This window comes from Urtica dioica, chromosome 10, assembly GCF_054948205.1.
Source record: "Urtica dioica subsp. dioica isolate 48M chromosome 10, U.dioica_male_clone48M_v1_H2, whole genome shotgun sequence".
Lineage (NCBI taxonomy): Eukaryota > Viridiplantae > Streptophyta > Magnoliopsida > Rosales > Urticaceae > Urtica > Urtica dioica.
Genome location: NC_142765.1, coordinates 22,424,006 through 22,434,827, shown reverse-complemented (window position 1 = coordinate 22,434,827; position 10,822 = coordinate 22,424,006). Strand labels below are relative to the sequence as shown.

At 38.5% G+C, this 10,822-nt stretch overlaps 2 protein-coding genes across 3 annotated transcripts; one reads left to right on the top strand and one right to left on the bottom strand.

The window, feature by feature from the left end:
* Positions 1-2,383: 2,383 nt before the first annotated feature.
* Positions 2,384-4,293, top strand: LOC149384089 (Cyclophilin-like peptidyl-prolyl cis-trans isomerase family protein). The gene is made up of 2 exons (XM_089628619.1): positions 2,384-3,547; positions 4,097-4,293. The coding sequence occupies exons 1-2, from the start codon at positions 2,583-2,585 to the stop codon at positions 4,197-4,199; spliced, it is 1,068 nt and encodes a 355-aa protein (XP_089484745.1). The 5' UTR covers positions 2,384-2,582; the 3' UTR covers positions 4,200-4,293.
* Positions 4,294-4,331: 38 nt separating this feature from the next.
* LOC149384088 (C3HC zinc finger-like protein) lies at positions 4,332-8,168 on the bottom strand. 2 transcript variants are annotated; one of them, XM_089628617.1, is made up of 7 exons: positions 8,046-8,168; positions 7,604-7,799; positions 7,058-7,181; positions 6,574-6,914; positions 5,428-6,439; positions 4,688-4,887; positions 4,332-4,578 (listed from the first exon to the last, which is right to left on the bottom strand). In XM_089628617.1, the coding sequence occupies exons 1-7, from the start codon at positions 8,120-8,122 to the stop codon at positions 4,483-4,485; spliced, it is 2,046 nt and encodes a 681-aa protein (XP_089484743.1). In that variant the 5' UTR covers positions 8,123-8,168; the 3' UTR covers positions 4,332-4,482. The 2 variants fall into 2 exon arrangements, with proteins under 2 accessions (XP_089484743.1, XP_089484744.1); XM_089628618.1 differs by having other exon boundaries at positions 4,688-4,881.
* Positions 8,169-10,822: the final 2,654 nt, after the last annotated feature.

Genomic DNA, 10,822 nt, shown 5'->3' with positions numbered 1-10,822 from the left:
ATGAAAAATAATTTTGCTCAAAAGAATTTTCTTATTAGAGTTCTATAACTCATGGAGTGGGGTCCAAAATCCGGAATTCTGAAAATCTAAAAAACTGGACTTTCAGAGCAGTCGCGCACCTCGGAGTAAAATCGCTATAACAGGCGGCTCCGACATCCTTTTGACCTAAAACCAACGGCATTGGAAAGAGAACAAACAGACATTTAATTTGATTCAAGAATCATTAAATTTCGATCTAGAAGAAAACTGGAAATAATTAAGGTCCGGACTTAAGTGCAAAAGAATCGAGTGTAATAGAACGTTTTACAGAGTTGTTAAAGCTTTTATATGTGTTTTATTAACATGGTAATAACATAGTATAAAAGTAAATAACAAAAAACATAAAACGAAACGAGTAAATAAACGAAACTAGCAAGACAATATAACTAGTCATGAAATTACCCGAAAACTCTCAAACTTTAAAAACACGTTTTTCATTATAAAAAATTACCTTTTTATTGGAGAGCTGGGGTGGGCCGGGCCTAAAGAATAGGTCTTTAAGCCCAACTCATGACCAAGCTCTTGACCCTATGGGGCTGGGCTGGGCTCAGGCTTGAAAAATGCCTAAACTTTACCTAAAAAAGCTAAAACAATTAAATAAAAAAAACAAAAAATTTAGTCAAAACATTTATATCATTAATAATAAAATTTAATTTATGTGTGTAAAAAGTACTTTTTATACATAAAAAAAATACTTTTTTAAACAAAAAAATATTTTATTTATAAAGAGTTGGGTCCGAACCGAACATAATTAGCGTCCAGGCTAGGCCTAGATTGAGCTATTTTGAGGGTCCAAACTGGGACGGGCTTAAAGGTCTATACCCCAGGTCCAGCCCAAGTTTTTCAACAAAATTGGTTCGGGCCAACCCTCTTCAAAAAGGGCCGGACCTGTCCAAAACCTCTAAAAAGAGGGTCGTTGGTTAGCCCATGGGGCCCATTATTAGGATAGAGTTGGTTGCGTGTTGCAGATATCGGAGAAGTTTTATTTTGAATTAATTTTTAAGGAAATCATGCTAAAATTGGTATGTTTTATTATATGGAAAACAGTGCGTGGATATGTTAGTTGCGTATTTAGATGCTTGTTGTATTAAGTTGTCCAAACTCACTAAGCTAGCAATATATGTTCATCAAATATAGCATCAAATACATTAAATAAAATAATTAAGAGTATTAATGGCACATCTAGACTCCAATTCTACGTGTAGGGCACAACAATTGGCATAATTCTAGATGCAAGAATTATCTAACGAACTTAGTGAGTGAGCAACTCTCTCCAAGAAATCGCTTTATTCATTCAATTTTTTAAGAGGGAAAGTGGGTTTGAGACTTGAGGGAAAAGAAGGAAGTAGGTTAGAATGTTAGAAAAATAAAGATAAGGTAACATTTACACATTGGGCCCTTTAATAAATTTGTCCTGATTATACTTAAGGTCGATTGTGGGAAAAATCTTTGTAGCTACTAAAATTTGCACGGTAAGAGTAAAGAACGTTTAATCAACAAAAGATAGGCCACAAATATGATAATATTTTTGGGTACCAAATATGGAGCAAATACGGATTGATGTTTAAGAGATGGTGGTCCGGAACTCTTTCCTAGCTAGCAAATGGTTTCGAGATGGGATTGGATCGCTGTTTAGTACCTTTTCGTATTTTATAATTTTTTATTAACCTTTTTATAAGAAAAATGGTATCCCCAAACTGTAAAGAAACGATTCCTATGTTCTATATGGCCAGCTTTACTTCGGTCATGAGAAGAAAAGCTTCAATGAAGAGCCGGGACACGAAAAAAGTGGAAATAAAAGAAAACCAAGAGCCCCTCCACGCTATCATGCACGTTATGTCCGATAAGAGTTACGTGTAAATTTCAGGCTCATTGCACCTCGCCCCAGTGACTAATCGTCTTCATCGAAGCAAAACTAAGATATACGGTTTTTAAGTTTCGTTCATCTCACCTCAAAGACTAACTTGTCTAGTCTCTCTTCAATATTGCCTACGGTTTAGAGAGTACAATTTTCGTTGACTGACTAGCATTAGGTAGTAATAACTAATAAGTCCCGAACAAGGGTCGAGACATCCCCGATATAAAAAAAAAAGTCTGGCTAACGAGATCGTTTCATGCTTTCAACAGTTTGATTATACATTAGACGAATTTGGAGAAAAGTGGTCCCTAAATTCTTGGTTGAGTGTCCTTTTAGTCCCTAAACTCAGTTTAACTAGTGACGAGTATAGCTAGGGTTATTTCAAACACATCTTCCTAATTCTTCATTCTCAATTCAATGACACAAACGTTTTTTTTTTTTTTGTTCATTGAAAGAGTAAAGGATGTTTATTTAACAGATAGGCCCACATATAAGATAGTGTTTTGGGTACCACAGATAAGAGCAAATACGGGTTGATTTTGGAACTTCCTTATCCACGAAATCTCAACCAACTCAGAAACAAAAGAGAGAGAGAGATTTCATTCACTCAAACTCTCTTTTCCTCTCTTCAAAGAAAAACCAAGAAGCCAAGACTAACAAACTTGGCATCCCTCGTTTTTAAGAAATGTTACAAACCCCAACTAATAAGCTCATTAATTCCCCTCCCACGCAAACCCAAGAACTACACTCTCTTCCTTCTTCTCTAAAACAATGCTGCAAAGTCTCTCGCCGAGGCCTCGCCATCGGAACCAACTCTCTCTTCCTTTCACTCTTCGGATTCCAGGCTCTTGTCCCGCTCAAGACCTCCATCGCAAAAGCCGAAGAATTTACGGAGCAAGAGTACGACAATCAAAATGAGCTTCTACAAAACGGCTCAGACTCTACTATCACTCCTAGTGTTGAACAGCTAGAAAATGGATCAGATTCTACTACTAGTGGTACTAGTGTTGAAACACTAGAAAATAGATCAGATTCTACTAACAGTGCGGATATATGTGGCGACAAGAGGGTGACAAAGAAGGCGTTCCTCGATATTTCCATCGACGGAAAACCCGTCGGAAGAATTGTGGTGGGGCTGTACGGAAACGATGCCCCGATCGGGGCGGCGAGATTCAGCAACCTTGTCAGCGGCAGAGCCGGAATCAGCTACCGAAGAAAAGAGTTCGTCAAAATCTTACCGAACTACGTCCAACACGGCGGGGTCCGATCCTACGGCGTCGATGCTGAGCTGGCGCAGAGGTCCGGCGGAGGCGCTCTGGAGGCCGAGAATCTCGTGGACGAGTGGGAGAGAGCGGACCGGAAGTGCCCCGGGACCAAGAACTTGGCCGGGACGCTGAGCCTTGTGGTCAGAGATCCCTCGAGACCGCCGCCCAAGACGAAGCTCGTGGCGAGAGACGGGAGGCTTCAGATCGACCTAGAGGAGGTCGGGACCGGCCCGAACGGGACCGAGTTCGTCATTTCGATGAAGGACTCGCCGGAGCTCGACACCTCGTGTCTGGTGGTCGGGAGGGTCTTGGAAGGGACCGAGGTCGTGGAGAGGATCGGAAAAGTGGAGACCGTTAACGAGAATACTAGCTCTCCCTACTTCAGGTAAAAAAATTATGGTTGTGTTTGGTAGTTAACTCAAAAAGTTTTTATTTTCTGTTTTCTAATTTTTGTAGTTGTACTGAAAAACTGTTTTGTAGTTGTTTTCAAAAAGCTGTTTGGTACAGTTTTCATTTTTATTTTTGAGAAAGTGAAAAAACTGAAAAAAGTGTTTGGTATAGTTTTCATTTTTGTTTTTGAAATAATGAAAAGAGAAGATGAGGAGAAAGAGGAGAGAAGAGAAAAATTTTTTTTTCAAAAACACTTTTTATTTGTTTTCAGTTTTCTTTACTTTTTTCCAAAACAACTTCAAAAATTTTTGAAATTTTTTTCCAAAAACTTAAACCAAACATGTTTTCAATTTTTGTTTTCAATTTTTTCAACTCAAAAACTAAAAAATTGTTTTTGAGAGGAATACCAAACATGGCCATGTTAACTCTGTTTTTGTTTTCCATCACGAGTTTCAAAATTTCACCCGATATTTGGAAAACTGTTTCCTGATATTTCAATCCTTGTTTGAAAAGAACTGACAAATTTCTGTTGTTCTGTGTAAAGGGTGGCCAAGCTAATAGGAGATAAAAGAGCCGTGGTAGCAGAGAGAGGTTTCAACCGTCCTTACTCCAAAATTGTGGTCACAAGTTGTGGTTTGATCGAGTAACACACAACGCTGTTTTTCAACCTTTTTTTTCCTCCTTCATGTACTGCAATAATCTATTCATTACAGAAACGAATATTAATTTCCTGTTCTCGAAGTTGAAAGTCTCGACCGGGCAATGCAACTCTTACATCTGTGGCCTAGGGAATAGATACTACAAGGAAACGGACTAATCTATTGAACTGATTGATGAACACACCCAAAAAGATTTAGAGGGATCGGTGGAAAAATTATGTACTAAATATGCATGGGAATTTCAAAAACGATGACTACGATCCGGCGACCACTAGTTTTGAGTACTCCGGTCTGTGCGAAGATCCCGCTTCATTCGTTTCAGAGGAGATGTGAAAAGATTTCTAACAGAAGCGATGGGATTGTCAACCTGCAATTAAAAAATATGCAAATGTGATCAGATTTCTCAGAAGAATAAATCGTATCGGGTCAAGGAGTTATGGGTGATAAGGAAAAAAAGGGGGTCGGTTGTGAAATACCTTGATTATGGATGAGGATGGAGATTTCTCCGAAAGCGGCGAAAATCCCTTTTCCCGCTGCAACGCAGACAGTGTCTGTTTCCACCCTGGTGTGGCATTATACATTGATGAAATCCAAGGGCAAAAATGTCGGTGCTGTTTGATGGGGTTGAACTCCATAGCTTTATCTGAATCCAGTGATGCTCGTTTTAGATCTGACTCTGGCAAGAAACGCGCAGAAAAATTGTTAGAGCTTATATCCAGAAATTTATTAGAAATTAGTGTTGATTATTATGTGGAACCCACTTATTCAACAAAATAAACTGGGTTCAAAGAGCTAATGCATTTGATATGTTTGGTAAAAGATTGGGTCACAAAGCAACCTCAACAGATTTGGTCCTGACATACTTGTGACTTTAACCGAGTGATATTTGATACTTTGTAAAACGATATCACGAAGTGGATTATGAAAACGGGGCTGCTATTTTTCTCGACGAATAAAATTGATCAAATGAGTACCAAAATCGTCACTTTTTTTTGGATAAAAAAATCGATGGTTTCTAGTGTGATTTTATTCTGAATAACAAGTAAATGAAATATCAAAATGATCAAAATGCACAAGAACACATTGGGAGAAGAAAAAAAGCGACAATATATGTTTACACATTACATACCTAAAATCAAATCTAAAGGGTTGTACCATAGCCATAGGTTTAGACTAATCAATCATAGTCAAACACAAGAAGTCTTAGAAATCTTACCAGTATTAATGGAGGTAATTATATTGTCAGCTGAAATCTGCAAATTCCCTTCTTCGTCGTTCTGATGATTTAATATGGCATCTGATGCAGTTTGGTTTAAAAGATCACTTATGCCAATATCTATATCGCCATACAGGCCAGCTAATATAGGCTCTTCACCATGAACGTCATTCATACTTGAAATCTGTAGCAAGTCACCCCCGTTAGGTGAGTCCATTGGAACCAGTTCAGCCCCTTCATTTTCTCCAATTTTACTCATTCTGTCCCCAGCACTTGCATTGTCTAACCCACCATTTCCCTCATTTCCTATCATCATGTTATCCCCGCAATTATCCATATTGGTTGCCAGATTTTCTGTTTGATCAACGGGCAGTCCATCTTTAGTTCCCGTTTTTGTTGAATCCACTTCTTCCAGCGGTGTATGATTCTCGTTCTCTTTACCGGGAGTGTCACATCTAGTCTCGACTTGAGCTCTTTCTAGGTCAGAAACTCCACGATCACCAAACTCAGAATCACGACAGAATCGAGCCCGTATATTCCTGCCAATGACGGGGAACGAAATACTTGCTATAAAATCCTGTTTTGCTGGTGGAGGACCCCCCGCAATCGTCAACTGTAAACTTTGGCGCCTCTCGGTACCCAAAGAATTGGTTCCGTGGTCGGTTTTTCCGTTTATCTCTGCATTTCCAACCAACCTTACAAGTTCCATAGGCTGTGGTACTGTAACGAACGCCCATAGTCCCACACTAGCTCCGCAGAGCCTGCAATCTAGAGCAACAGAATCGGGATTGCATTGTGGCCTATTCGAATAGTTGGGGTTCTCATTTGCTTCTGCTTGCTCAGCGATTCCGGCTGATTGAGCATCGACGCTTGTTTCCTTTTGACTAGCAATTAAATTATGTGAGCTTGGAATGTTTTCCATCTCAAGAGATGGACTTGATTTGCATCCCGAGTCAACCACATATGGTAGTGAGCGAGGGTCCCAGCCACATAGAGCTATAAGCTTCTGTGCCTGAAATTGTAAGCCAACACATCACAAATTATGATGGAAATTCAAATAAACGTGGTTATGGGTTCGAAAAACTCTAAGCACACCCAAGTTCATTTTTTTCTTCATAATATAGCATACAGGCAATAAAACGTTACCTGATAATACTTCTTCACCGAATCCGCATCATGTCCTTCGCCAATGTATTCGGTCCTTGGAATGTCAGCAGAACCATTCTCGTACTCCAGCACTAGAGGCTGTTCGATAATTTGCTCAAACGCTGGACTCTTCACATATTCAATGGCTGAAGATGAAATCACAGGAAGAGCTGAGAGTTGTGAGAGGGAAACACAACGCTCTTTAAACTTCTCAGCCAAAACCGGAGGCGGTGTCGGTGGAAATTTTGACAACGTATCATCGCAAACATTATCGACCCATGGGCAAAGTGATTTGTGCCCCTTGTCCAGCTTCAAGCTAAATACCGCAGCTACATTTTCAACTGATTGGAAATGGAAAAGCAATCACAATTCAGTTTCACACTTAAAATAACCACAGAAAGTTTAGGCGTGATTTTGAGCCAGACTTGGTACAAAATATTTATTCTTTTTAACCTTTTTTTTTTACTGAAGATCTATTGCATACCTTGCTGCCGATTCCAAGCTGAAGGAGTAGAAAAGACGAATCGTGACCCACATGCTTCACAGGAAATCGTATCAATATCTACGTTGATCCAGCCTCTGCTGGCACAGTTTAGAGCACTCATTGCCTAAAAAGCATACACGGAAAGTTTTGCGAAAGTTAGAAGATTCTAAGAGAACTTGTTTGAATACGTCAAACTCATCGATTCCCTCTTTAACCAACGAAACCCCAATGGAAGCATATCGTGCTAATCTCTTCATTTCCATACGACAGACAAACTTTGTTCAAGTGATGCTAATTTCTTAGTCTCATACAACAAACCGTGATGAAACACTAGGGCAAATCCATTGTTCTGTCTGTGATCTAATCTGCTTTCTTATACTATGAAGTACTACAAATATCAAAAGAAACAAGGAAAAACAAGAAGAAAAGAAAAAAAAAAATTCTTGAACCACACTACCCGCAATAAACAGCCATATAAGTTACGGTTGGTTTGATATAAAAGAACAATAAAGAATCGCTACATTACAAAAACAGAGAGAACAAAACCTCGGGTTTGGCGAACCAAGTCATGGACTTGAATGTGGATAATCGCCTCATAAGATCCGCGCGGTCCCACGGCCTACACAGAGGAGGATCAGAAGACGATTTGCGAGCTTCCTCCGCGACATTGCTGCTCGATATCGGCTCCGCGAGCGCCGATGCCGACCGCTTTTGGCCTCTCGAAGATTGTGCACTCGAAGAACTAGTAATCACGAACACGCACAATATAAGGGTTTTTGGATCGTGAAATAATTGTTCCGACCAGAAACTGAGCTGGATTGTGCAACTTCGAACACTCAAATTCCAATCAAGAATCGACTTTCAAACACATGCTCGTTGCGAATACACCAAATTCAGCAACAACGAAAGAAAGAAGAAGATTGGTTTCGAGCTAAATGATTTATAAAAATATTAAGATTGGCATGAATAAAATCGTATACTGTCATACCTTGAAGGAGATTTTGAAGGGGTGTTAAAGAGCTTCTCCATGACGGAGTGGAACCTCTTCTCAGACTCCTCCGTCATTCTTGTCTCCTTCTCAGACCAGACCAGACCACCCTTTCACTTCCGTAAAAGGAAGCTTTTGCAATGAGGCTCGCATTTTGTCCTACTTTGATCTCTTTTGGGCTGGGCCTCTATAACGGGCTTTTTCATAAATGTCATCCTAAATTTGGACACAATTAGTAGTGATTTCACTTCTATGAGGCTGGGCCTCTATAACGAGCTTCTTTAACTCTACTATTTACAAAAAAAAATTGTTTTCATTTTGATAAAAAAAAAATTAGTTTTTTCGATGGGATGAGCGGGAAAATAGAAAGAAAGAGAAAAAATAAGAGATTTTATTGGGGAAGATTGTAGGTTGGTAATTAGTATGATGGTATAATAGGTAGATTTTTGTGTATCTCTCATTTGACTTTTGTTAGACCGGTCCTAGTTTGGTAAATTTTTGAAAAAAATAGGAAAATGGAAATTTGCCTTAATTTAGTCCTACTTTTGGCAATTTTCCCATATAAAATATTTACCCTTCAGCTAGAGTTCTCGTTCTTTGTGCCTCTATCTCTATCTCTCTCTCTCTCTCTCTCTCTCTCTCTCTCTCTCTCTCTCTCTCTCTCTCTCATCAACTAGAGTTCTCTCTCGTCTTTCTCTCTCTGCTCAGCTCACTGAGCTCGCTTCGACGGCGGAATCTCGCGAAGATTGTCTCCCGCCCTTCTCCTCGAAATTTTCCACGGCAGACTCTCTTCGACGGTGGGCCAAAGAAGCTGAAGTTGTGGTCGACTATCTCCTGCACTTCATCGTTTAGATCTTCTTCGTCGTCGCATGTTTTCATCGTTCCACTCTTCTTCATCATTGTTTCACTTTTTTTTATATGAACATTTTTGGGTATTTTTTAAGCTACAATTTACTATATGTTATATATTTGTAGACATGTATGTCTACAACTCCTCTAGTTGTAAACATGCATCTATAAGGCTATTGTAGTTGTAGACATACAAGTCTACAAATGTCAATATTTTTAGATATGTATGTCTACAATTCCTATGTTTGTACAAACAGCTGTCAGTGTAGACATATAATTGTTTTCATACACTATTATAGCAATCTGATATACATTTTTCCTATGCAGTAATGTCGGATATATATATATATATATATATATATAGTCCTAAAGCACAGTGGTACATGGGTCGAACTCACATTATATGTCGAGGGAGCAAATTTTGGTATTATGGTGCCGTCTTCAGTGAACTACCTTAGTCTGATGCAGATGTTGGGGGCGAGGTAGTTTTTCCCGTCGTTTTCGCCCATATCGGTGAGATAGTTAGAGACCGTAGAAAGAGAGAGGAGAGAGTGCAAACGTAGAGAGAGAGAGAGAGAGAGAGAGAGAGAGAGAGAGAGAGAGAGACCAAAGGAAATGAGAACTCAACCGTCTTAATTTTTTTTTTGTTTCTCTTTTATTTTTTTATTTTTTATTTTAGAGGGAAAGTGGGTAGGTGGGTATTTACTAAATAAGTAAATAAAAATCAAGAGCAAATTTTTACTTGCTCACATGGTTCATTCATAGAAGTGTCAAAAATTATATTTTGGTTGATTTTGGTGAAAAGTATTGAAACCTCTACTAGTTGTTCTAAATCTCATATCTTAGAGAGAAGGGAATTACATGGAATAACTTTTTTTTAGGTTTTTTCAAAATAACTGTGATTTCAAAGCATATCAAAAATATTTTTATTAAATATTTAAGATGGTAATACCTTTCAGCATAAGGTTTTCAATATTCAGGCAATTAATATATAATTAAGTAGTCTATATACTTTAATAAAACATTAGTATACATTTGTTGCACCATGTTAATGCATTTTTTTTAATTAACACTAAAGACACGTGGCGTGGGTGGACTTGGTCACGTGTCTTATCTCGGTGTGTCTGAAGTCACTTTTCTAGACTTTGAAAAGCTCAAGGAAGATCGGGGTATAAACCTGAATATCTGAGAGATCTTGACGGTTTTCGAATCATGGCCGAGGGGGGTCCATTCGAAGCCAGGAATAAGAGAACACTTTGGAGTCGAAACCCAAAACGTCACTCAATCCGCGACTCTAAAGAGGGATTATGAGTGTGGTGGTGGCCTTTTGCTCGACTTCACGCTGGAAGTGAGTTCCCTCTTTGCTAAACTTCACGCTGTAAGTGAGTTCGTTCTTCGCTCGACTTCACGCCGGAAGTGAGTTCGTTCTTCACTCCACTTTACGCCCGAAGTGAGTTCGTTCTTTGCTCGACGTCACGCCGGAAGTGAGTTCGTTCTTCGCTCGACTTCACGCGGGAAGTGAGTCCAAGACGCCAAGTTCATCCTACAAATGTGTCAAAATGTACACAATTTTTGTAAAGAACGTAAAAGTTTCAGTAAACGTAAACAAATAATAAATAATAAAACGAATATAAAAATATCTAAATATGAGTAAAACTTGTATTTTTTTTATTTTAAAAGTTAGTTAAATAATTTTTGAATTTGGATCTACAAAATCCGTGTTCATATCAGTTTCCCAATTAATAAGAAGTTATTCCCTCAATTTTTTTTTTTTTTACTTTAATTCCACAAATAGAAAATTAACTAGTTTAATTTGAAGAATATCATACGTTTTCTCTTTGATGAGTTTTTACAAAATAACGTAGTTTAGGAAATATAGTCATCTGTGTCAATCTGGTAAATTTAAAGCAAAATATATTTACTTTTAT